The sequence below is a fragment of the Lissotriton helveticus genome, chromosome 2_1, assembly GCF_964261635.1.
Source record: "Lissotriton helveticus chromosome 2_1, aLisHel1.1, whole genome shotgun sequence".
NCBI classification, from domain to species: domain Eukaryota; kingdom Metazoa; phylum Chordata; class Amphibia; order Caudata; family Salamandridae; genus Lissotriton; species Lissotriton helveticus.
Window position 1 is genome coordinate 689,521,042 of NC_136059.1, and position 26,341 is coordinate 689,547,382.

Below are 26,341 nucleotides of genomic sequence, written 5' to 3' on the forward strand. Positions count from 1 at the left end.
TGAGCTAATATTACTATTGGGGGATGCCCGAGTAATGTCCACCATCGACCTTACGAAGGGCTATTGGCAAATCCCTCTCGCCTGTGAGGCCAGAGAAAAAAATGCCTTCTCTACCTCTTCGGGCCTGTTTCAGTTTAAAGTCCTTCCTTTCGGCCTTCATGGCGTCCCAGCCACATTCCAACGTCTAATGGATGTTCTTGTGCAGGAACACCATGCATATGGTGTCACGTACCTGGACGACATAGTCCTCCATAGCCCTGACTGGGAGACACCCATCACACATCTGACGACAGTACTAGACACCCTCAAGAGTGCAGGTCTCACCGTCATTCCCAAAAAAAACACTTTCGGTACAGATCATATAGAATACCTAGGCTATGACATACAAGCAGGACAAATCAGACCTCAGGTCAACAAACTAGAAGCCATCACAAACATTCCCCACCCCACCACTAGGAAGGATGTCCTTTCTTTCTTAGGCTTGGTAGGATATTACCGGAGGTTCATCCCTCAATTCTCGGTCATCGCTAGTCCCCTCTCCGACCTTTTAAGTAAAAACACATCAGGGAAATCCCTCCCATGGGGCTCTCATCAGGAACACAGCTTCTCCTTACTAAAAAAGAGCCTTTGTAACGCTCCTGTTCTGGTCTGTCCTGATCACACGAAATCCTTCATACTCCAGACAGACGCCTCTGGTAGGTGTCTTGGAGCTGTCCTCTCCCAGCCCGACGAAAAGGGCGACCTACGCCCTGTCCTTTATTTAAGTCGAAAATTATTCCCCAGAGAGATGAAATGCGCCACCATAGGAAAATAGTGTTTGGCAATCAAGTGGGCAGAAGATGCCCTACAATACTACCTCCTATGACGACAGTTCATTCTCCTCACAGACCATGCCCCATTAACTTGGCTATCCCTACACAAAGACTCAAATCCAAAAGTGCTCCACTGGTTCCTTGCCTTACAACCTTTTTCCTTTCGTGCTTCGCATGTCCCAGGGAAACTACAGACAAATGTGGACTTCCTTTCCCGTTACCCAGTATCTGAATGGCCCGCTCGTCCATTACTGAAGGGGAGGCCGTGTGGTGGATTCTCCCCTATTGCCGAGTACCCCAACCGCTCCAACATGGCGACCGCTAAAACCCTGACCGGAAGTGGGGTATGCGGTCTAGCCGTTCAAGCCGGTTTCAGAGTACCGGAACCTGGGAACCCAGGAGGTGGAGCCGAGAGACAAGCTCTTATGCCGGGGATGCAGCAAGAGAAAAGGAAGACAGGAGTGCAGACAGAAGACGGAGAACAGCCGGAAGCAGAAGAGGAGAACATCATCCAGTGTGGATGAGCCAGGGAACAGCCATTGTCCGGAAGCCTTCTTCTGGAAGAAGAGGACCTTGCCGAGACTAACAGCTCGAGGAGCAACGCCCACGAGTCTGGTGCTCCAGCAAGGGAAGCGGAGGCCGTGACTCCCCTCCCCGTGGGCCAGGAGGGTCGTGGGTGCAGGCAAGTGCCGGGGTTCTTTTCAATCAGGGGCTGGTGGGTGGTAATGCGGGGCACCTCACCTTGAGACACCATGACCCCTCCCACGTAGGCACATCATGGGAGCAGTACGGGTGACAGTAGCACTTAATCTTTCCTTTATTTACCGCAAGAACAGTGGTTTTTTATGCCTTTTTTCTTTTCTTTTATTGTTGCTGGTACTAAATCGAGGAGTAGAAGAACTGAGCCTTCCCCGAAGAGGAAGCCGGTTGTGGGGACACAGAAGCCGAAGAGCCTCCTATCACTGCCTCACATTTAAGCCCTTTCCTTTTTGACTGAGCAATACTCAGACCTTACTGGAACTGGTCTTAAGGAAATATATACCCTGAAAAGACTAAGGGTGACATCTGAACCTGTAAAGAAAAAGAATAAAGAACGTCATCCTCATACTATCTTATTGCGTTCTGACATTCTTGCGGTGGAAGGGACGGTACCTTCCCAAGTGGTTGTAGCTCTCACAGAATGTTGAATGGTAATGAATGGTAATGTAAAGCATTACAAGTAAATAAAATGGGAATGAATATGTATTTGTGTGGAAGCAAAGAACTGTTGAATAATATTGGTGTAGGTTAAAAGGTCAGGCAAAAGTTACACTGTCAAGCCAGACCTAAAAGTGCATGTAGGTTAATGACTACCCTCCCCCCATCTGTGCTGCTGCCAGAGAAAGACAAGTAATATAAATTATCTTCAAAACTCCTCCCCGAGAACTCTAAGAGTAAATTCAAGAGTCCATAAAGTATCAGGTGATTAAAGTTGTATTCAAATCAATGTCCAAATCAGTATTCCGATATTCAGATGAAAGTAGATATACTCTTCTAGACGCAGCTAGATCTATAGTTAACTAAACAACAGCAGCCAACACATGTTTCATTGTGCCACTTAGTGTTCATATGTCTTCCTCAGGTCTGCAAACCCAGGAACAAAGGGGGGGGGGGGTTTACTCTATACATTCCACATGATAAAATATACATGTTACTCTATCAATTATAAGGTGTAATTTTCAAAGTTAATAGGTTATGATTCCAATGTGGAGAACACCACCACCATCCATAGAAAGAAATGAAGAAACTCCATTGACAAGAAGTCGAATTAATATATTAAAGAAGCTAACCCCAGAAGGGGAGCTTTGATTTGTTAACAAAAGAAAGAGGGCGGTGACCCGTGGGATCTGCTATTTATCTAACTATGTCTGCCGCGGCCTTAGAGTTCATGGTGGCCCACCACGGGGACTAGTACTTTTAAAGTACTAGTCCTCGGTGCGGCTGTACAAACATCCCTTCGAGCTCGTCATGGCGGTGAGTGAAATCAACTTTTATTTACATTCAGAATGCCTGGAGCAGACAGAGCTGTGAGTGTGTTAGATATAGGTGAAGGCCAGGTGGATTCTGTGGTGAACGACGAGCACGCAGGGAAATGAGCAGCCTGGATGGGCATTGTTCACCATGCACCGGTTTCCAGCGATATTCCTACTACTGACAGGTTTACCCAGTGCAACATAATACGCAATGGAGCCGTGTCCCATTAAAAGCAACCCTTCCTCGTTTAATGTTTTTTGGCAACTTAACTTTCCTTATGACGAGAGTATCAAGTCTGCTTTGACAATTTAACTTGCATTTTTCTTTGATCGCATACATTGTCAGGGCACTCTTAATTTCCATGCAAGTTGGACAGTCCTGGCATGGATTTGTCATTTTAAGAGTTGGTGGATGTAATCAATGGATGGTGCACGGACATGATAAAATAGCATTCACCCTAATGTTCGGACTCGCTTGTACACCCAGCGCTTTACTTATAATAAACAAAATAAATGCCGGGACCCAAAGTTTTAGGAGACCAGGATAGACGCTGCCAGGGTTGCAGTACACCAAGGCTGCTTAGCCTCAAGTCGAGCTCATGCATAATTCTTACACGACTTGACACTAACCTTTCTAATTCTTGCAGGTGTTTTCATCTCCGATTCCTCTCGGTTTATTTTTATTTTCTCTTCCTACTTTCTCTGTGTATTGCCAGTCGTTCCTACACTGTCAGTCTGGTAATGAAGTCCCAGTCCATCAAAATGAGTGCCGGTTCTCATTAACGCCAACCGCTAGCACAATTGAAGCACTGCTTACACCATCGATTCCCTCCTTAAGTTGTTCGGGCTAGCTCGCTATGCACGCTCGCCAAATGGCAGTACGGCAATAATTTTACGCATCACCACTTTTGAATGTCACCAGCCGCCACTGGTATTAATAGTCTTCTCTGGAGGATTAACATAAGATTGAATTGGTAACCAATCTTTCTTCCTTTTTCTAGAGCACCATCCAGATCTTATTGGCTTATTGTACTTACCCATGACAAAGGTTGAGTGCCCTTTAGCTGTACCTGGTTACTAAAATTGATCAGTAAATATAAATTATATAGGTATCTTCGAACACTTTCCATGTACGTGTCCCTGAAAGTTCAACCTCAGGCTGCTGGATAATTAAACATAATGATCACAGTTGCGAGGAGGGCAAGCACTTTTGGTTTTAAAGCACACAACTTCTGCCCAACCAAAACATGTACTCCTGGCTCTCAAAATCTGGGTGAAGCCAAAGCCCCTCTTGGTTTAAAAAAAACTTTATTTGTTGTTTTATAAACAAACAACATAAAAAAATGCAGCACAGCAACCAACAATCACAATACCATAGAATGAAGATCATTCTGAAATTTGTTTCATAATAACAATTACCACAGAACAGGCTAGAGATATATCCAAGCACAGACAATTACCATAGCCAACATGATTTTGCCACATCTCCACCCCTGTGCTGCCATTCTATAGCTGTGCTTCAGAGTCAGTGGAGTCCACCTCTGAGGCATCACTCTCTTGACCCAATAATTTGTGGCACAAATACCAACTAGGAGTTTAGCATCGGGGCAGATGTGACATATTTGAGTTTCTTCTGCCACCAAACATTCAGTGACATCCCAGACTCAAAGACACTGAATGGGAACCCTAACCACTATCAAAGTGATTGCCACCTGCCTCCTTGCCAGCACTAGCACCCACTGTAGGAACCTGTACATCATTTTGCACTTCCTGGGGCGCACCAAGTTGCTCAGGAGACAAAGCTGCAGTGTGAATGCTCACGTCAGCATGGTGGTCTAGGTCATCCTTTTTATTACCCTTGTTCAGAAGTATCTCACCTGCTGGCGGCTTCCCGCCAGGTGCAATAAGTTTGCTTCCCCGCCCCCCTCCTCATCAGAGACACGCAGCAGGGCACTTCAGATTGTATGCCTACAGGTTCATATAAGTGTGATGCACTAACTTGAAGTGTATTAATTTTAACAAGCTGTTTCTTGAAACAGACGTCATTAGCCCAGTCTATACCTGAGAATGGAGCCCCAAGATCAGCCTCCCAAACATTCTGAACTCTCAATAGGCCACTGACCATATCTGACTGCAGCACCTTGTAAATTAACGAAATAAGGTGTTGCCCAGACCCCGGAGTCAATAGCGTGCATAGTATGGCAGACACAGGTGGCGCTGCTGGATAAGACGTCCATACCACCATGCCCATATCCAATGTGTCCTCGTAGTGTAAAAATTGCCCGCCTCCCAGCCTGAATCAAGTCTGCGTCTCCTCAAAGGATAAAGACATTGGTAGGTTACAGGTCTCCAACCAACTCAGTTGATGCGCCCCAACTCTATCCCCCATTCATGCATGACCCAAAGTACTAGTTATGCCAGAAGCTGTACTGCCAGGGCAAACTTGAGGGGCGGCAGCGGGCATCTCTATTCGGTGCAATGTTCTATGTCCCACCGCTCTGATCTATATTGTCCTACCTTCACTCATGCACCAGGATCAGTGTATAACAATTGCATCCAGGCTCAACATTGTGGCCCTATCCCCATGGCTTCCATCACCTCTAACAAGTACCCCCAGTCCACTGTGACAAATGCCTTTTGAAGACAACACCAGCTCCTCCTGACTGTCCCCCCACTTTGTGGAGCACATGTGTAAGGCGCTTCAAGTTCAAAGTCATACTGCGGCCAGGAATAAAGCCACTCTGGTCCACATGGACCAGAACAGTCTTCATCGGCTCAGACAATTGGCTAAGAGTTTACATAATATTTTGACGTCAGAATGTATCATTGTGAGGGGCCGGTACGAGGCAGGATCTGAGGCCATCCACCCGGCTTAGGTAACATTAAAATAAGGCCTTCGCACATACTAGGCAGAAGTTACCCTTTCTCTTTAGGTGCTCAGCATTCCTCTAGTAAAGGCTGGGTCAGCACTGCTATGAATCCCTGATAAAATTCATCTGGGAATCCATTTCCTCCTGGAGCCTTGTTCTTAGGTAGCAAGTGCAAGGCAGCTCTAAGCTCCTGTAGCGTAATCTCTGCATCCAGTTCACCCACTGCCACAGCTCCCAGCTAAGGAATATTGAGAGTTGAAAGGAAATTCCAAATGTGATCCAAATGATTTACAGTGACTTTCCCTCATCCACCCCCTCGAGTGTCGCTGGAATTCTGCCAATACCTCGGTCTGATAAGCAGCCACCATCCCATCCGGTTCTATTAGGTGAATCACTGGAGGCGGGACACTATCCCTCTGGAGGACCCAAACTAGTAACCCGCCTGACTTGTCACCCTCCCAAATGCAAACGTTGCATGTATTGTGTAAGTGTATATGCGTCGAGCTATCCCGCTTTTCAGCAATTTTGCTACGGAGCCTCAATTCCCCCCTCTGGTGAACTGGGTTGGCCAGGTCTAGACTCTGCACTCCTGCCAGTACCCTTTCCTCTTTGTGCAGCTCAGACAGGAGCTGCCGGCATACCCTGTAAGTCACACCCAAACATTGCCCCCTCATCACAGCCTTCATGGCATCCCATTCGACTGCACGGGCACCCATAGACTCCCAATTAACTGACAAGTACTCTTTCAACACCAGCAACAACACCTCTCTCACCACTACGTCTGCCAGGACACCAGATGGGAAGTGCCAATTTCGAAATTGATCATCTACTCCCCAGGCCATCTCATAAACTACCAGCGAATGAACGGCAAGGAGCAAGCCAAGTGCAGTATTGCTGGCAAAGACTTAAGTGACATGGCCACTGCCTGCACCCCGTCTATTCTGCTGTACATGTAATGTGTAACTGAATGACAGGTGAAGGCTTTATCTAGTGGTCTACCGGCCCTTCTGACATCAAGCAATCCCAGATTGACCATCATTTCATGCAGCACCGCCATCATGCAAGGCTTCGTTCCAGCCCTAGGGGGGTTTCCCGTCCCACTCTCCATCCAACATGCAATTAAAATCCCCCAGCCAAAGGAGCGGACCATCAACATCTGAACTAATCAGTGCTTGATGCCTAAAAAAGAAGTGCGGATCATTAACTTTAGGTGCATACAAATTGTGTAAGGAGATATTCCTCCCATCAAGCTTACCCTGCAGGAAGACATACCTCACCTCAACGTCAGCCTCCACTTAACTGGACACAAATGGGGTCCCCGGAGCCAACCAGATCAGTACTCCCCTAGCGTAAGTTGGATAGGAGGAGTGATACAGCTGCCCCTTCCATGTCTTGGCCACCTTATCAATCTCTGTATCACTGAGGGACACCTCCTAGACACAAGCAATATTTATCTTACGCCGCCTCAGAAAGGGCAGAATCCTATTCATACACAGCTTCCACACCCCAGAGTTTTAGTCTCAAATCCTGTAAGAAAAAGTTGATGATAGCCAATATAGTACAGTACAATACCGTAACTAGTCCTAAACCACCAAGTATATGCCTTCACCATGGCGCAGAGAGGCAAAGAGTCCTCTGTAATGTATAACAATCAAGAGACAGATGCCAGTGGGTGTTCCCAGGGATAGACTCCCAACACTCCTGCCACTGTCCCAATATGTCACTGCACACTAAATGCACAGGAGGAAAACATTATGATCCAGTTCTTTCTTCTGCAGTGAGATTGGTCTCTTATAAGCACAGTGTCATCCTTGTGTATTGTGACTCTATGCGAGGCATGTGGGTCGCTCCTCAGCAGGACCCCAATAGCACGGCCCCCCAAGCACCTCGGATCTTCTACACTCCAGAGGGATCGAAGGCTCCTCCCACACCTCCAGCCAATCCCATACCTCCTGTGGGTGTTCAAATAAGTGTGCCTTGCCATTGGACATGACATTCAATTTGGAGAGGTAAAGCAACATGTATGTTAGGTTCATGGCTCGCAGCCTTTGTTTGACCCCAAGGAACGACTTGTGCATCTCTTGTACTTTCCTTGTGTTATCAGGGAGAATGTCAGCAGCAGGATTGTCAAATCTTGGGATGTCCTGCTCCCTAGCAGCACTGAGGATGAAGTCCCTATCCCTATAATATAATATTTTAGCCATGAAGGCCCATGGGGAGCCCCCAAGGTGGTGTCACCAGAGCACAATGCACACTTTCAACTACAAAAATCTCTACAAAACCTCACAACCTCAACTACAGCTTGATCCATTGTTCCAAAAAGCTTTTCACCCAAGGGTTCTCCACCTGCTCAGGAAACTCCAGGATCCAAAGGTTGAAGCTACGGGAGCGCCCCTCAGCATCCTCCACCTGGGCCACCAATTCCCTTGTGACCGTTGTCATTTTAGCCATCTGTTGCTTAAGTGGGGACACCTCACCCTGAAGGAAGTCAGTGTTTTTCTCAGTGTCTGTTACTTTCTCATCCATTTTCCGCAGATCCGCCGAAAGCAGATTGACATCTACAGAAACTGTTTCTATCTTATGTTCCTGCTTTGTGCGCTAGCCATGTATTGCCTCCAACATATTAATGCGCATTGGCTTCTCTGTTGTCACTGGTGCGGCGGCCTTCAAGTCCGCACTCCCCTGCCTAACCAGTCTTTATGATGACTGACGGAGAGTGTCATACAGGGTGATACTATTGGATGATGATGTCTTTGAATGCATGTCCTTGCCAATAATGATGCAGCTCATGTACCGCACAGCATACCGGAGTGCCTCTGCTGCTCATCAGCGTGAAAAGGCTGTGTGCAGGTCAGATCGCTCAGTCAGTCCTGTACCGCTGAACAGTTACCAATCCATGTCGTTCACTTTGTTGCCCAGCGCTGCCCCCCACCCCCAGTCTCCTATTCTAGCTGCCTTCCTGTGCTCTCACCAAGGGGACATCAAAGTACAGCACCTACAGTCAGGCCTCAGATCACAGGACCCGCGCCTCCTCTCCTGTCACCCGGGCTGGACTTACCTTTGTTAACTCCTGTCCTCTGAAGGTCACCAACTTAGGAGCTCACACGGCCCCGTACTATAGGGCAATCAGTATCTTATAACCTCCGGGCACCAATTAAGCCACATGTCGACCTCAAGAGTCAAAGCCCTTCTATAGTGATGTTCACATAATTGTCTGGCGACAGCTACGTTGTCAAGCCAGACCATAGAAATGTGTGAAACTTGTAAGGATACGAATACACTCCAAAGGCAGAGGAAGGAGTTTTGTGTCTGACATACACATGCATAAAAAATATCAGTGTGCAATTCTCCGTAATCCTGCGTTTAGATGAAAGAGATACCTACAGGTTGGTAATGGGAATGAAACTATTTATTAATAGTCAAACAAAGGTAACTATTCTTTGATTTCTTTTTTTTTTTTACATGGTTCTGTAATTCTGCTTGTAGACGAAAGGGATACCTACAGCTTGGTAATGGGAATGAAACTTATTAATAGCCACGAAAATGTAACTTTATTTTTTGATTTGTTTCTTTCACATGTTCTCTAGTAGTTCAAATAAACAAACAAAGCAGTTGCATCCCCAAGGGAGTAAGATGATCAAAAATATTTGCAGTCTTGAACTTAAGACAAAATCTGTGGTTCATGAAGTTCAATTGTAATTTGACAGATATGCATTTCTGAAGGATGGTTACAGGTATACTTGCCTCCCACCCATAGAATTCACTAGTAGCTGTCACTGAATCCATACTTAACCCTGACTTTCTTGTGTAGAAACAATTGAGAAATGTGATGTTTTCTTAGTTCAACCAGCCCCGACATGCAGGCTCTTTTTTATACCAATCAGCCTTTTTTTTTTACCAATCATGTTCTCTAGTAGCTCAAATAAACAAACAAAGCAGTTGCATCCCGCAAGGGAGTAAGATGGTCAAATCAGTGTTGTATAGGCTGCTTGGCTAAATAGATTGACAGCCAGAGGGCTTTCTAAGGACACTGGCTCCCAATCAATCAAACAGGATTTATGAAGTGCAGCTAATCACCAGATAGGGTATCAATGTGCCAGCAGGTCCGGAAGCTTATTCAAGTAGCCAGGTCTTGAGGGCCTTTCGAATTCTGGAAGTTAGGTGATAGCCCATAGTAGTGTGGGAAGGCTTTTCCAGGTCTTTGCTTTGATATGGTAGAAGGAGCGTTCTCCACTTCTGCTTCGGTAGATGCAAGGAATATGTGCAAGTGAGAGGGAGGCGAGGGAAGTCATCTCAGTGGTTGCTGGAAGTTCAGGCGGTGGTCAATGTAGGCGGCCCTTGGTTGTGTAGAACCTTGTGTGTGTGGGTCAGCAGCTTGAATTCACATCTCTTCTGTACAGGGAGCCAGTAGAGTTGCCTGAGGTGGGGTGTGTTATGGGTTTGTCGGAGAAGGCCGAGGATGAGTCTGATTGTGACGTACTCTATATCGGAAGTCTTTGTCGGAGGTGTGCGTTGCTCCCTATGTAAAGGGCATTGCTGTAGTCCAGTTGGCTAGTGATGAGGGCCTGTGTCACGGTGCGTCTTGTGTGTAGGGGTAGCCACTTGAAGATCTTATGTAGCATGCGCCAGGAAGCAGGCAGCGGAAATGGCGTTGATCTGTGATTTCATGGTGAACTTGTTTTCAATGATGATTCCGAGGTTTCTGGCGTGGTCGGAGAGAGTGGGTGAGGGTCCTAGATCGATAGCCGCCAGGAGTCGTTCCATGTGTTGTTGCTGTTGCCGAAGATCAGTACTTCCGTCTTGTCTGTGTTCAGCTGCAGACAGTTCTTCATTCAGTCGGCGACGCTTGCCATGCACCTGTGGGAGTTGGTTCTGCCGGTGGTGGGGTCGTCGGTAACTGAGAGGATGAGTTGGGTGTAGTCTGCGTAGGAAATTATGTTGAGACCATGGGATCTGACGATGTTGGGCAGCGGGGTTTATTGCTTGTGTCTGAGGGATGAACCCTTGGGGGCACCGCAACTGATCTCCATGGCTTTGGAGGTGAAATGTAGAAGGTAGATCCTCCGGGTTCTTCCGGTGAGGAAGGAGGTGATCCATCTGAGCATGTCCCCTTGTCTGCCGATGTGGTGGAGCATGTGGTGGGATGTGGTGTCACAGGCTGCCGACAGGTCGAGAAGGATCAGAGCTGTTGTTTAACCAGTATTATGGGTATCTTTCATAGATTCAGATGCCTGAATCATTCCCCGTCGTCGGGGTGGGAGTCCCCGGTATATAAAAAGAGTAATGTCATAAAGACATATACATAGCAATAGGCCAGAGGCCTCTCATTAGTAACATATCCATGTCCTTTTGTAAGAAGGACCAAACTTTGGCCACGAGCCAATCGGATCTCACCACCCTCTAGAACCTTCCTGGAAAGAGCCCTAGTCCCTCAGATTTTCTACCGCACGTCGTGCTAAGGGAGTCTCCTCTGAGCTCTGCTCAGTTTCTTTGTATTTCTGGATTTTGTCCACATATTTGTCTCAGAATTATCATTCTATGAAGGATCTTCCTTTTAGCCAGGGCTGATACACCAAAAAAGGGACTTTTCAGACCTTGTGCCTCTTGTAGCAAAAAGAGGCTTCATGTGGATGACAGGCATGAAGACTGCCTTTACTGTCTATACCCTGACCATTCAGCAAAGGATTGTAAAGTCTGCCGCACTTTATCAGCCAAAAGTCTCAAGGACAGAGAGGGTCGCCTGCTGATATGGCTTCAGAGACTCAAGGACAAGGACCAGCCAGTCTCTTCAGGTGAGAGTGAGTGTTCCATTAGTAGTATACACTCTTCTCCCAAAAGGCCTAGAACGTCATCTCCAGGACCATCTTTGCAGCCACCTCAAAAGAAGACGCCCAAGTTTTCAGAGGTTCGTTCTAAGGCCGTTGCTGTGAAGGTTTCTCCACAAGATCCTACCTTCAAGAAACCTTTGGTGACATCTTCAGCTCTGCCTGTGACAATGTCGACAGCCACTATCTCCACATCGATGGCGTCATCTTTAACATCAACGTCCACGACTACTAAATTCTCGTCGTCGGTGGGTAGGTCTGTTCCATCTCTAATTGTTATTAAAAAGTCGTCGACTGCGCCACCGTTGACAAGTGCCTCGTCGTCGACGAAGTCAAAACCGTCGTCGTCAACAAAACCATCGACGTCGACGAAAGCCTCATCATCGCCGACGAAATCGTCATCGGCGATAAAGGCCCCATCGTCGACGACAAGCTCATCGTCGATGAAGTCATCGTCGTCGACACCAGCGTCGATGAGACCGTCGACGGTGACACCAGCGTCGACGAAGCCGTCGACTGCGACACCTACGTCGACGAAGCAACCATAGTCGACGACATCATCGAAGAAGACACCGTCGACGACGGAATCTGGGTTAACTGTCGGCGTGCCCCCGTCGACGACCGCTCCGTCGATGAGTTCGACGACGATAGTCGCCTCCATTGAAGTGTACCTATACGCACTTCAGGATGACCACGCGTACTCTCATGCCGGAGTTGACCTCTCCGAGCAGGGTCCAGCCATTCCCCCCTGCTCATCTTCTGGATAATGAGGACCCGGATGAGGGCTCTATGTTCCAGCAGGCGACAAGCCCATCTGAACTACGCGTAACACTTCCCGAAAGCTCAGATTATGAGGAGCAAGGATAGGATGATTTGGAGTACCAGGAGGAATTCCAACCTCCTCCGCCTCCTCAACAGCCTATGGTGTGTCTCCCAGCATCCATAGTGACAGATCTGCAGTTTCTCATTGCGGACTACAAACAAAGGTTTCCGTCCACTGCTCCGCCTCCGCCAGTGGTGGCACCGCCAGTTGTGACACCGCCAGTGGTGACACCGCCACCTAGGCCTCGACGAAGTAACTGAGCACTTGATTGCACTGGGATTGATTTACCTGTGATCCTGCCAGGCGTGTTCCCCGTTCCACCACTGGAAGTCCAGTTTGAGTGGAGGGAACGAGCCTCACAGCCGGAAGTGTCCCTCAAGCACCTCCGGTCTGACACAGGTCAGCTCTCTAGTTCCCCGCCTCACCCCCCTGCATAAAAGACCGGGAAATAGCCAGTTCCAGTAGATACTGATTAGATGAACTGAGCGCTGAAAACGCCAATCCGCATCCCTGAGATCTATTTAGGGTAAATCTTCGCCCAGCTTAAAGCGCACCCCTGCAGACGGCAGCCCACTTTAAGAGGCCCTAGCGAGCGCTGCGTTTGAATAATTAGAGGCACGGTAATTTTTAAACTGAGACCGCACCCTCGCAGACGGCAGCCTAATCTTAGAGGCACCTAGCGAGCGCGGCGAATTGAACTGCATTTTTAATATATATCACTGCACTGAAATGTATTTTAATCCACGAAGTAACTGAGCACTTGATTGCACTGTGATTGATTTACCTGTGCTCCTGCCAGGCGTGTTCCCTGTTCCACCACTGGAAGTCCAGTTTGAGTGGAGGGAACGAGCGCCACAACCGGAAGTGTCCCCCAAGCACCTCCGGTCTGACAGAGGTCAGCTCTCTAGTTCCCCGCCTCACCCACCTGCATAAAAGACCGGGAAATAGCCGGTTCCAGTAGATACTGATTAGATGAACTGAGCGCTGAGCGCTGAAAACGGCAATCCGCTTCCCTGAGATCTATTCAGGGTAAATCTTCACCCAGCTTAAAGCGCACCCCCGCAGACGGCAGACGACTTTAAGAGGCCCTAGCGAGCGCTGCGTTTGAATAATTAGAGGCACGTAATTTTTAAACTGAGACCGCAGACGGCAGCCTAATCTAAGAGGCACCTAGCGAGCGCGGCGAATTGAACTGCATTTTTAATATATATCACTGCACTGAAATGTATTTTAATCCACGAAGTAACTGAGCACTTGATTGCACTGTGATTGATTTACCTGTGCTCCTGCCAGGCGTGTATCCCGTTCCACCACTGGCAGTCCAGTTTGAGTGGAGGGAACGAGCGCCACAGCCGGAAGTGTCCCCCAAGCACCTCCGGTCTGACAGAGGTCAGCTCTCTAGTTCCCCGCCTCACCCCCCTGCATAAAAGCCAATGGCTCCTGTCCAGCGCAGCGGATGAGCGCAGCGGGCGCACCGGACTCGCGCCGGAGTCAAGCCAGAGTCCTGCCCGTCTGCTCCCGTCCGCGCCTGGAACGGACCAAGGGCCACGTCCCCTGCCCAACTCACTTCATCCCAGGGCTCGCCAAGGATCATATATTCCTCTGAAAATTTACGAGCTTTAAATACCACCTTACGCCAACCCCACGTGCCACCTCACTACATCTATACCGACCCTATAGGAGGTCCATTTAAATGCTCTTTGTGCAGAGGAACGACCCCCCATAACGAACATTCAAAGCCAGTTCAAGCAGCACTCGTCAATGCATGATCCCTTCCTAAACATAAAATCGAAATTTTAGAGCTAATTACCAGCTACTCTTTGGACATACTCTTCGTCACAGAAACATGGGGAGACGAAGCCTCAGAGCCGGACTTCAAAGCGGCACTCCCAGACGATTACTGCGTCTATAGGCAGGACCGCAAGTCTAACAAAAAGGGAGGTGGGATAGCGATTATTTGCCGTAACCACTTCCAGGTAAAAACTGTCGCAATACACCAAACCCAATGCGAAGCTTACTCGTTTACCATTACCCTTGCCAGCAACCAATCCTTAACAGGTATATTGCTCTACCGACCCCCAGGCCCCCGCACAAATTTCCTGGCAAACATTAATCAGCTTAGTGAATTGGCTGCTGGAACCACACACTGCACATTGCTCGGGGATTTCAACTTTCACTTAGAAATCTCAACAGACAACAACACATCCCGGCTCAGTAATGACTTGGCAGCGGTGGAACTACAACAACTCGTCTCCGCACCAACACACACAGCAGGACACACACTGGATGGAATCTTTACCAACAACCCAGACATCACAATTAACAAAATCCTTCCTCTCACTTGGACCGATCATTCAGCAATTCTATTTTACATTAAACCCAGACCTTCTCATTCAAATCACATACCCCCATCCCCCATCAGACTACCCGAGATTGGAGAAATATAGATCTCAATCTACTCTCAGACACACTCAGCAAGTCACTTAACTGTACAGAAACTAACCCAGATATTGCAGCTAACACATACACCTCTCATTTAGAGAAAGCATTCCTAACTCTAGCCCCAACCAAAACCTCAAAACGCAATAGAAGAACACCTTCGGCCCCCTGGTTTACAGAACAACTGCGGTTACAAAGACAACACTGTCGAAACTTAGAGCGACATTGGCGGAAACACTACGACACCGAAGACAAGATAGCATATAAATCCGCCCTTTACAATTACAAACAACTTATACTCGCGGAAAAAAGCAACTATTACACCACTCAAATTGACCAAGCAAAATGCTCCATGAAAAAATTGTTCCAGGTTGTTGACCACTTATCCATGCCATTGAACCCACCCCCTCAAACTTCCCAGGCCCTCTGCAACTCATTAGCAGAATCTTTTAAGGATAAAGTCATGTCAATCTTCACAGACTTCTCCCCACAGCATAATCAAATGACTAACCACTCAATCCACCTAACATGACAGACCTCCCGAGCTTTACGGAGTTTCACAAAGCACACCCGACCATATTTTTCAGCTGATTTCATCCATTAAATCATGTTCACCTCTAGATCCATGTCCCCCCCTCCATATTCAACTCAATCCCAGAAATCATCACCCCCACAATAGCCAATATATGTAACACCATGTTCTCCAGTGGCACATACCCATCTATATGGAAAAACACTATTATCAAACCCTTGCTTAAAAAACCAACACTAGACCCCTCGGCACCAGCCAGCTATAGACCCATTGCCTCCCTCCCATTTCCAGCAAAAATCTTCGAGTCCATTATGAACACACAATTGTCAGAATACATCCACACAAATACACTGCTGGATGACTCTCAATTCGGCTTCAGACAGGGGCACGGCACAGAGACCGCCCTTATAAAAGCAGCACATGAGATCAGAAGGACTATGGGTGATGGAGGAGCAGCAATCTTGATACTCCTAGATCTATCTGCAGCTTTCGACACGGTTGACCATACCACCCTGATCAACCGTGTCGAAACAATAGGTATCAAAGATAGGGCCAGGGACCTCCTCACATCTTTCCTCGCCAACTGCAACCAGGCGGTAAAACTAGGCTCATTTGTTTCCCCCACATTCTCCCTCCCATGCGGAGTACCGCAAGGATCCTCGCTAAGTCCGACCCTATTTAATATCTATGTCTCGGACTTAGTGAGGGTAATCAAGGCTTACAACATCAATCTCACGACCTACGCCGACGACACACAGTTGGTCCTGTCCATCCACAAGGACGGTACCAAAATAGCAGCTAACTTTAAAGAAGGAATGAGAGCAATCAGCAATTGGATGGCTGTCAATTGCCTAAAGCTGAACTCATCAAAAACCGAGGTGATGAGGTTCGGCAAGGTTCAACCAATGTGGTCTCCCCAATGGTGGCCAGAAGAAATGGGTGTACCACCTGAACCAGTTAGCAAAGTGAGAAACATAGGGGTCATCTTCGATGACAAGTTCCACTTCGACCACCACGTCAACTCGGTGGTCTCCTCATCATTCCATACACTGAGGAAAATTAAAAAGCTACTCCCCTATCTCCCTAAATCAGCAGGAAAAACCCTTACCTCCACCCTGGTCTTCTCACGCACAGACTACTGTAACGCACTTCTCCACAATGCCCAGGAGAAAGTGACCACCAAGCTCCAAATGGTGCAAAACGCTTCAGCCAGGGTCCTACTGGGAATTCCCAAATACAGTCCCATCTCACAACATCTTCGCCAATTACATTGGCTTCCCATCAGGAGTCGAACCAAGTTCAAGTCACTCTGCATCGCCTATAAGGCAATCCACAAAGTTGGACCCCAATTTCTTAAACAAGCTTTCAGACCATATGCTTCTAACAGAGCGCTACGTTCCGATTCAGCCCACCTTCTCAATGTCCCTCGGACAAGAAGAGTCAACTGGGGTGACAGGTGCTTCACCACTGCCACTGCAAAACTGTGGAACTCCCTTCCCCTTAGCATTAAAACCAGCCCATCCCTCTTCACGTTCAGGAAACAAGTGAAAACATGATTGTTCTCACAGTAATCACCCTCTGCTCGTCTATGCAAACTCAATAGCGCCGAGACACCCCTGGGTAATTGCCGCGCTTTAAAAATTGCAAAAACATAAACCTGCTCCTTTAGTCCTTCAACCAGATCCGGCTCCCTCGCGTCCTCTGCCATCCTCTGATGAGGAAGACGAAGAAGAGGACCAACAACGAGAGGAAGGGGAGCTCCAGGACACACAAGACGAATGGGATGACTATGTGATGTCAAAGCCAGCATCCCCTGTACAGCCACAAGCGGATTCACCCCCGGAAGACATTGGGGGATTCCACAACATCCTAGAGAGAGCAGCGTTGCGCTTCAAACTCAAGGTAACGGCAACACCACAGGATTGCTTCCTTTATGATTTTAAGGAACCATTCCAAAAGGCTGTACGGTCCATTCCCATCATTGATTATGTCTGGGAACAAGGGGAGAAAATAATGAAAAACCCTTCATCTCTGGTTCCAGTGCTGCCCAGATTGGACAAAAAGTATAAAGCTCCTGACACAGCCCCAGCCTGCCTTTTTGGCCATCCGAAGCCAGACTCTGTGATTACCCAGGCAGCGCAGCGCAGGTCAAAAAATCCATCGGCTGCATTGACTGCGCCGCCAGATAAGGAGGGTCGAAAGCTAGACAACATAGGAAAGAGGTTTTTGTCCATGTCCGCTTTAACGGTGCGTGCAGCAAACTCTTTGGCACTGTTGGGACGCTACAACCGTCAAATGTGGGCAGATACCGCTCTATACTTGGATTCGCTTCAAGACGAGCAGAAAGAAGAGGCGAAGAAGATTCTCCTTGAAGGAGAGCGTTCCGCTTCGGAGATGATTGATGTGGCGATGGATTATCGCATCCACGGGGTTCCGGCACCTGGCAGGAGCTGCAGCCCTGAGGCGCCAAGGTTGGCTTAAGGCAACATCTTTCCGACCAGAAGTTCAGACCAAGGTATTGGACATGCCGTATGATGGTCAGCTTCTTTTTGGACAACACATTGATGAGATGCTACAGGGTGTCAAAAAAGTTACTGATACCGCAAAAGCTCTAGGAACTCTCCAATATAAGAATCCTTCCTTTCGGGGCTCCAGAGGAAGAGGTCAGTCCTCTAGAGGCACCTATCAGGGGTACAAATCCACGTACGGCTCGAATCTGCAATTCGAAACCCCAGTACCAGCAAAGACAGCAACAAAACCAGTCGTCCTACAACAAGTCTTCCTTTCGCGGACGTGGGGGAAAGAAGGATGCAGGCAGAAGGCAATGACTTCTCTCTGCCTCAGGTCTCCTGTTTCTCTCCGCCTTGCAAAGTTGGCGGGAGAATTTCGTCCTTCCTTCACAATTCGCAACAAATTACAACTGATCGGTGGGTCCTCCAATTTGTTCAATTCGGACACTCTCTGGAGTTTGTGGAAACTCCCCCTCAAAAGCTGCCAATCCCAATGCGGCACAAAAATCTGCAACTGCAGCAATTGGAACTCTCTCTCATGCTCAAAAAAGGAGCGATAGAAAGAGTCCCCCGGCATCAGAAAGGCAAGGGATTCTACTCCCGTTTCTTTCTAATTCGAAAGAAGGAGAAAAAATGGAGACCTATTTTGGACTTGAGAGACCTCAACCAATACCTCAAAAAACAGTCATTCCGTATGGCGTCCATCCAGGAGGTGCTGCAACTCCTCAATGCGAACAACTTTATGGTGTCTTTAGACCTTCAAGACGCATATTTTCATATACCAATCCACAAGAACCACAAACAATTTCTCAGGTTCGAGGTGGCGGGCAAGCACTACCAGTTTCGGGTATTGCCTTTTGGCCTAAACTCGGCACCATGCATTTTTACCGAATGTCTGTCTCCAGTAGCAGCGTACTTCCGCCAATAACATCACCAGGTCTTCCCGTACTTAGACGACTGATAGACGACTGTCCTAGATACTACTCAGAGAAAGGCTTTCCCTTCACAGGAACGTCAAGTGAAACTAAGGACCTTGGCCGCCCGGATTCAATCCAAAAAGTCCATCACGGTGCGCCTGTACAAGTCCTTGTTAGGGATGATGTCCTCGAACATCCTGTTGGTTCCAAACTGCCGCCTTCGTATGCGTCCACTTCAGGAGGCGCTATCAGCTCAGTGGATTCAATGCAGGGGATCCTTCGACGACGTCATCCGGATAACTCCTACCATTGTCCAGGCTCTGAACTGGTGGCTTCATCCACAAAATCTTCGGAAGGGCCTTTCGTTCATACTTCCAGTCTCGCCACATGTGATAACTACAGATGCGTCTTTGGAAGGTTGGGGAGCGTTCCTTCAAGACCTTCAAATCAACGGGCAGTGGTCCCCTGCACATAAACCTCCTCGAGTTAAGGGCAGTTTACCTGGCTTTAAAAGCGTTCCTGCCCAGGATCAAAGATTCCCCAGTGCTTGTGAGAACAGACAGCACCACCACAATGCACTATTTGAAAAAAACAGGGGGAACTCGCTCTCTGTCGTTGTCTCAAGAATCGCAAAGAATTTGGAAATGGCTTCTTCAGCACAACATTTCCCTTCGGGCGGAGTACGTCCCAGAGACGGACAATGTCCTGGCGGACTCTCTGAGCAGGCAACATTCCGTGTGCCACGAGTGGGAGTTGGATCATCAACTTCTCAGCTCTGTATTCGACCGATGGGGCAGGTCTCACCTGGATCTGTTTGCGACACAGCACAACGCAAAATGCCAACATTAGGCAAGCTGGCATCCCCAGAAGGGATCACTGGGGAATGCATTTTCGATCGGATGGTGCAACATCTTTGCTTACGCATTTCCTCCATTTCCCCTGATTCCCAGGGTCCTCCGGAAACTGAAGGCAGAGCATTGCACCCTGATCTTAATAGCAACAGCGTGGCCGCGCCAACACCGGTTTACAGAGCTTCATCTCCTGTCGCTGGAACCGCCGATTCTATTCAAGCCTTGCCCGACTCTCCTTACAATGAACCAGCGTCAAGTCCAGCATCCGGATCCAGCATCTATCAGATTGTCTGCTTGGCTCCTGAGTTCAGAGAGTTTCAACACCTAGACATTCCTCAAGAATGCAGGGCAGTTTTAGCCCGGGCTCGGGCTGACAGTACCAATAAAACTTATTCTCTAAAGTGGAAAAGGTTCTGAATATGGTGTAAAGCAAACAAGATACACACCTTTTCATCAACACCTGCACAAATTCTACCTTACCTGGTCCATTTGGCGCACTCAGGATTGGCCCATGCTTCTATTAAAGTCCACCTGGCGGCCATGTCTCGCTTCAGGCGTTCGTCATCTGCTACTTCCCTCTGATCTGATAGACTGGTTAAGCAATTCTTAAAGGGCCTGTTCAGGACATTCCCTCCGGTGATGGCTTTACCACCCACCTGGCAACTAAACATTGTACTCGCTCAACTGATGAAACATCCCTTTGAGCCAATACACAGAGCCGACATCAAATATCTATCTTGGAAAACCGCTCTCTTGCTAGCGCTCACATCAGCAAGACGTGTAAGTGAGCTGCAAGCCTTCTCTATTCAAGATCCTTTCTTGCAATTCAAACAGGACAGAGTTATCCTACGGACCAACCCTAAATTCATCCCAAAGGTTCCGTCTAATTTTCACCTGAATGAACCTATAGTCTTGCGTACTTTCTTCCCAAATCCACTTTCCACAGCAGAGAGGTCTCTCCACTCTTTAGACCTCAAGCGTTGTCTGAAGTTCTACATTCACCGAACAGAACAGTTTCCGAAATCCAACCAGCTTTTTGTCGCCTTCAGCAGGCCCAGAAAGGGTCTTCCTTTGACTAAGCAGAGCATTTCTCGTTGGATCTCTGCAGCCATTATTTTCTGCCATCAACAGGCAGGTCATCCTCTGCATTCTAAAGTGCGAGCTCATTCAACCAGAGCTGTCTCCACTTCAATGGCGCTCTTTGCAGGAGTGCCCATTATCGACATATGCACAGCGGCGACGTGAAAGAAACCACATACGTTCACCAGGCACTACTGCTTGGATGCTGAACTGATGAAAGATGCAGCAGTGGGACAAGCTGTGCTCCGTCATCTATTTCACTAGAGGTGAGCCTTCTTTCTTCATCCCACCTTCCTACTGTCCACTTGCACATTTCTCTATTATATTGTTTTTGGTACTTGTTATATTTCACAAATGGTATTCTTATATCGTGTGATTTTGCATGTTGTACCATTCGAAAAGTGCTGGTTATTGCTTGCTACCCTGATTCAGGCATGTGAATCTATGAAAGATACCCATAATACTGGATAAGAAATGCGTTACTTACCTGTAACTGCAGTTATCCAGTATTGGTATCTTTCATAGATTCACATGCAACCCACCCACCTCCCCTGGAAGGGCTCACCTTGGTTCTCTCAGTAAGTACTACTTAGCAAGGTGCTTACGAAAATCTGAGGGACTAGGGCTCCTTCCAGGAAGGTTCTAGAGGGTGGTGAGATCTGATTGGCTCGTGGCCAAAGTTTGGTCCTTTTTACAAAAGGACATGAATATGTTACTAATGAGAGGCCTCTGGCCTATTGCTATGTATATGTCTTTATGACATTACTCTTTTTATATACCGGGGACTTCCACCCCGACGACGGGGAATGATTCAGGCATGTGAATCTATGAAAGATACCAATACTGGATAACTGCAGTTACAGGTAAGTAACGCATTTCTTCTTCTCAGTCGAGGAGGATTAAGATGTCATCAGTGACTGATCATGCCGGTTTCCGTGCCATGATTCTTCGGAAGCCGGATTTGGAGGCGTCGAGTAGTTGGTTCGGCTCCAGGTGTGCCATTAGTTGCTTGATTATTTTTTCCAGTACCGTTGCTGAGAATGGGAGCAGGGATTTTGGTCAGTAGCCAAGTGTTAGCCTAGATCCTTGTGCCATGTATCTGTTTAGCAACTAAAGTCAAATAAAGTTAATCATATGTTGTCAAGGCCTGTTCATCTCATATTCGTTCTGCATCTCATTCTAGGTCTTGAAGCATCAAGTAGCTTACCTCCTTTGTGGAATTCTTGGAGCTGTTGTAGAATATTGGATTCTTCTTGGCCTTCTCCTTAACAAATATATGGTGCATCATATATCCGTTGATCTAGCAAACTACATCTCAATTTTATGTGATGGTGAGTGTATAGCCACATTCCTATTAATTGTAGGGATGCAAAGTCTTAATTGCACGTTGAATGCTTTCAAATCTAATAGTTGCAGTGGAATATTTGCAGTGTTGAATTTAAGAAAATCTGTTGCTTATGAATTTCAATCGTAATTTGACAGATATGCATTTCTGAAAGATGGTGATGGGTATACTGGCCTCCCATACATAGAATTCGCTAGTAGCTGTCACTGCATCCATACTTCACCGTGACTTTCTTGTGTAGGAATAATTGGCATGCAGGCTCTTTTTTATACCAATCAGCCCTCATTTGTAACAGTAATAATGTAAATGTTATTTAGTATTTACTATTATTTCAAGCTTTCATGTGTAATAACAGTACCTATTTGAAAATAAATGTAATCATCGTCTATTATACAGGTTTTGTTCTTGCATTTGATTAATGCTGCCCGTTTAATGGTGTATGGAAATTAATCGGCTAAATGCAGGAGTTTCAGTATCAACTTTCTTTGTTGAAGAACAACATTCCATTCATAGACCTTTTGTTTGCTTGCATTTTGTTTTATTTTCGCAGCTCTTTAGCCAATTTTATTAAATGTAATAATGAACAGGAAATATACCAGTTTACTACCATTTGGCCTGACGTACTTATATGGCTGGCCAGTCTATGCTTTGTGTTTTTGGATGTATTCTGAACTTGCAGCTGAGATATTTTTTAGTTCGAAACTTATTTTGAGTAACTTAGGGCTCGGAGCCTCAGGATTTTGAATTCTTCTAACAGCTTTTATTAATTGTTTATACAGAGACCTTTTCTCTTGGACACTCAGTGGATTTTATAAGGTATCTGTGGTGGGTATTGCTGTTTATTAGGTCTCGTCTGAGACCGCGCATGTGGTGTCCCTTGCAATACTTTGTTTCCTTGAAAAAATCTGAAAAGGGATTAGATCCCACCCATTACTTTCTATTGGTTGGCTTCCTTGTTTCGAAAGTGGCAGCTGGTTTCATTATGATTTCATTTTGACAGTCGCTCCAGTCGGCTTTGGAGGAATTTTGGTTTCATCCCTCTACATTCGACATACATACACTCAAAGACAGTAGCGTCAAGCCTCTTCCTAATCTTTTTTAGATTCAACAAACACACACAGACAGCAGCTTTGAAGCCTCATATCACATTCTGCTCTGGGGAGTTCAAACTACTTCGACTCGGACACTTATGAAACACTGCTGTCCCAAATGAAATGTTTGCTGCAGGCCAAATCTCCCCCCAACCTCACTACTGGCTTTGCCAATGTTTGTTACTACCGCTGCCAGGACTTGAAGTGGAAGGCACAGTACAGGCTTAAGCCCCACAGGCGTTCCCTGGCCCAGGTTCCTTCCTGTGTTGTTTTTTATGTTATGGTATTTTATGTTGTGTGCATGTGTAGGTATCTTGGTACAGAGCAGGCAGGTGTGTGTGCCTTTCTCTGCCTATGGTAAGTTGGTTTATTGAAAAGTCTGGTCTTGAGCGTGTTGCAGAATTTCAGAGGAGGAGGCTCTAATGTAGAGTGGGATGCTGCTCCACGCATTAGGAGCGATGTAAGATAGCGGCTATCCTGTTCTGGTTCTATGTATGCATGGGATGTGTGGGAGCAGGAGTCACGTCTGGGTGGTTGGTGGACATAGATTGCAACTGTTCAGGTAGGGGGTGCTTAAGTTGTGTAGTGCCTTAAATGTGTGTTTGAGGTGGTTGAAATGAGCTTGTTTGTGTATCAGGAGCCAGTGGAGCTCGCTGAGGTGTGGTGTGATGGGAGTTCTGTTTGGGAGATTGAAGAAAAATCTGGTTGCCTAGTTTTGGATAGATTGTAGTCTTTTAGTGAGTTGCTTAGTGATCCAGTTCTAAAGGGTGTTCCCATAGTCCAACTTGCTAGTCACTAGGACGTGAGTGACAATTTTTCTAGTGTTGCTTAAAAGCCATTTGATGTTCTTCCTCAGCATCTTTAGGGTGTGGCAGCAGGATGTAGGGATGCAGTTGACTTATGTAGTCGTGTCTAATTTGCAGTCAATTATTTCGAGGCTCCTGGCAAGGGTGCTGGGTGTGGTCTGCGTTCGGCCTGTAACCAGTTTGAGTCCCAAGGTAAGGTGTTCTTGCTGAAGATCACTACTTCTGTCTTGTTGGTGTTAAGCTTGAAACAGTTGGCTTTCATCCATTTGCGACCTCGTTCATACAGGCGTTGAACTTGTTTTGTGTATTGGAGATTTTGTCTGAGAGGGAGACTATGAGTTGTGTGTTGTCAGCGTAGAAGAGGATGTTGATGTTGTGTTTGCGGATGACATTGGCCAGAGGTATTATGTATATATTGAGGAGGGTGTGTTGGGCGATGAATTTGAGGCACTCCACAGCTGAGTTTCTTGGCTTTCTAGGTTCCAGACCTGGAACTTGTGTTCTATCTGTTAAGAAGGAATAGATCCAGCAGAGAGCGGGTTGCCGGATGCAAGTATAGCACCAGGCGCCTGATAAGGATGTAGTGTGAGATGGTCAAATTCTGTTGAGAGGTCTAGGAGGATGATGGCTGCAGTGTCCTCTCTGTCAAAGATCATGCAGATGTTGTACAGTGGTTGGGTCTGAATCTGGACTGCACAGCTTCAGGGAGCTGGTGGTCGCTGAGGTGGTCGGCGACACGTTGGTTGATAAGTTTCTTCAAGTCGATTAATTGGTACTGCAGGAGGGAGAAGGGTCTGTAGTTGGAAAGCTTGAATGACAGTGGCAAGTTTCCAGCTGTTCTGGAATGTAGCTGGGTTGATGGAGGCATTGAGGATGGGTGTTAGTTCTTTGCTGATCAATAGGAGTCCTTTGGTGAAGGCATGGTGGGGTCAGATGAGGCCCCCGAGTGGATAGTCTTAATGGTAGCAGGTATTTTGATATTGGCAATGGAAGGCCATGAGATCAGAATTCGTCTTTGGCTATGATGAGAAGATGAGGTTAGACTGTGACGGGGTACGGTTGAGAGTCGAAGTTCCTGCATATGAAAGTGATTTTGTTACTGAAGAATTCCGAGAGATGATGCAAAGGTTTTGTGAGAGGGTGATCTAGCTGGAGGTGGCAGGAGGCGCAGTGAAATCTTTGATGATGGCAAAGATTTCTTTGCTTGTGTTAGTGCTGACTTCGATGTGATCTGCAAGAGCATGCACTTGGTTTTTCATATCTGCTGGTGGTAACTTCTTAGGGCTAATTTGAAGATGTCTTTATCGTGATGTCTTCATTTGTTCTCCATTTGGGCCAAGATGCTTGCAGTAGCTATTTGTCAGTCTGAATATCTCAGTGTACCAACTGGCCTGTGGTGGGCTGTTCTTGAGGGGAGCTAAGCCTACACATGCAGTGATCCAGCTGTTGAGGTTCTTGAGGGCTTTTGACAAGTTGCTGGTGTGCTCAGGCTAGTAAACAGAGAGGACATAAGCCCACTTTCCTTCTGTGATGCTTTTCTAGCTACGGAGGTAGTTCTGATGGGGATAAGTCTCTGATCATGGGGAATGAGTATGTTGAAACTGATGAGGGTGTCATCTATCTGGTTCATGGTTGCAGACTTGTCGTCTGTGATGTTGCTGATTGAGGAGAAAATCTGGTCCAATAAGTGTACGGCCGGGTGGCTGGATTCGGTAACATGCTTGGTGAGGCCAAGGTTTCTGAGGTTTTCTAGAAGGCCTGTAGAGTTGGGGTCAGTGCAGCCTTCTAGGTTAAACTTAAGGTCTGTGGGGAGGCCAATATAACTGGCATATTTGGTAAGCCAGTGGGTGTTGAGGATCACACATGCAAGTGTGGCATGTTATGTGGATGCTATGTGATCTGTTTGAGTGTGAGGCTGGTTTGTGTGAGTGTGAGCAAGTGGAGTGCCTGGTGCTGTTGATGCAGGAGTGGTGAGTGTAGGGTATGGAAGATTGCATGAGAATTTGCAGGAGGCTCATGTGAACGCTTCTTCCATGTTGTGTGGTGCAGTGTGGCAGCAGTGCAGCAAGTGGCAGCCAGGCTTGAGAGCATGGAGGTGTGCAGCAGGGTAGCGGTGGGTAGGGTGAGACCCTGGGTTCTTGGCGCTGAGCGCTGTTTGGGCATGGATGGGCGCAGACGGCTTTGCCTTTAGTGCAGCACTTCTGATTTGCAGTCGCCATTAAATAGGTCCTGGTAGAGGGGAAGAGTGCAAGGCTCTGTGGGCTAAAAACCAGTGATGTTACTGCCTGTGGAGATGGATGTTGGGAAATTAATTCATCTTGCTTGGCTTCTCCTTTTAATGGCAGTTTTGGCAGGAAACCAGAGATTCCACTTCTTGTTCAGATTGATGATAGGACGTGTCACTTCCTGTAGAGATGGATGATGGGAA

General features: G+C 47.2%; 1 protein-coding gene across 8 annotated transcripts in view; it reads left to right on the forward strand.

Annotated features, from left to right (window-relative positions):
- Positions 1-26,341, forward strand: part of SLF1 (SMC5/6 complex localization factor 1) — a 786,836-nt gene that overhangs the window by 445,862 nt on the left and 314,633 nt on the right. For all 8 annotated transcript variants that reach the window (XR_013607070.1, XM_078675388.1, XM_078675391.1 and 5 more), the window contains one exon: positions 21,855-22,002. Coding sequence is in view for 7 of the 8 variants with exons in the window: in XM_078675388.1 (XP_078531514.1) it covers positions 21,855-22,002 (148 nt within the window). In the remaining variant the exon portion in view is untranslated. The remainder of the gene's footprint in view (positions 1-21,854; positions 22,003-26,341) is intronic.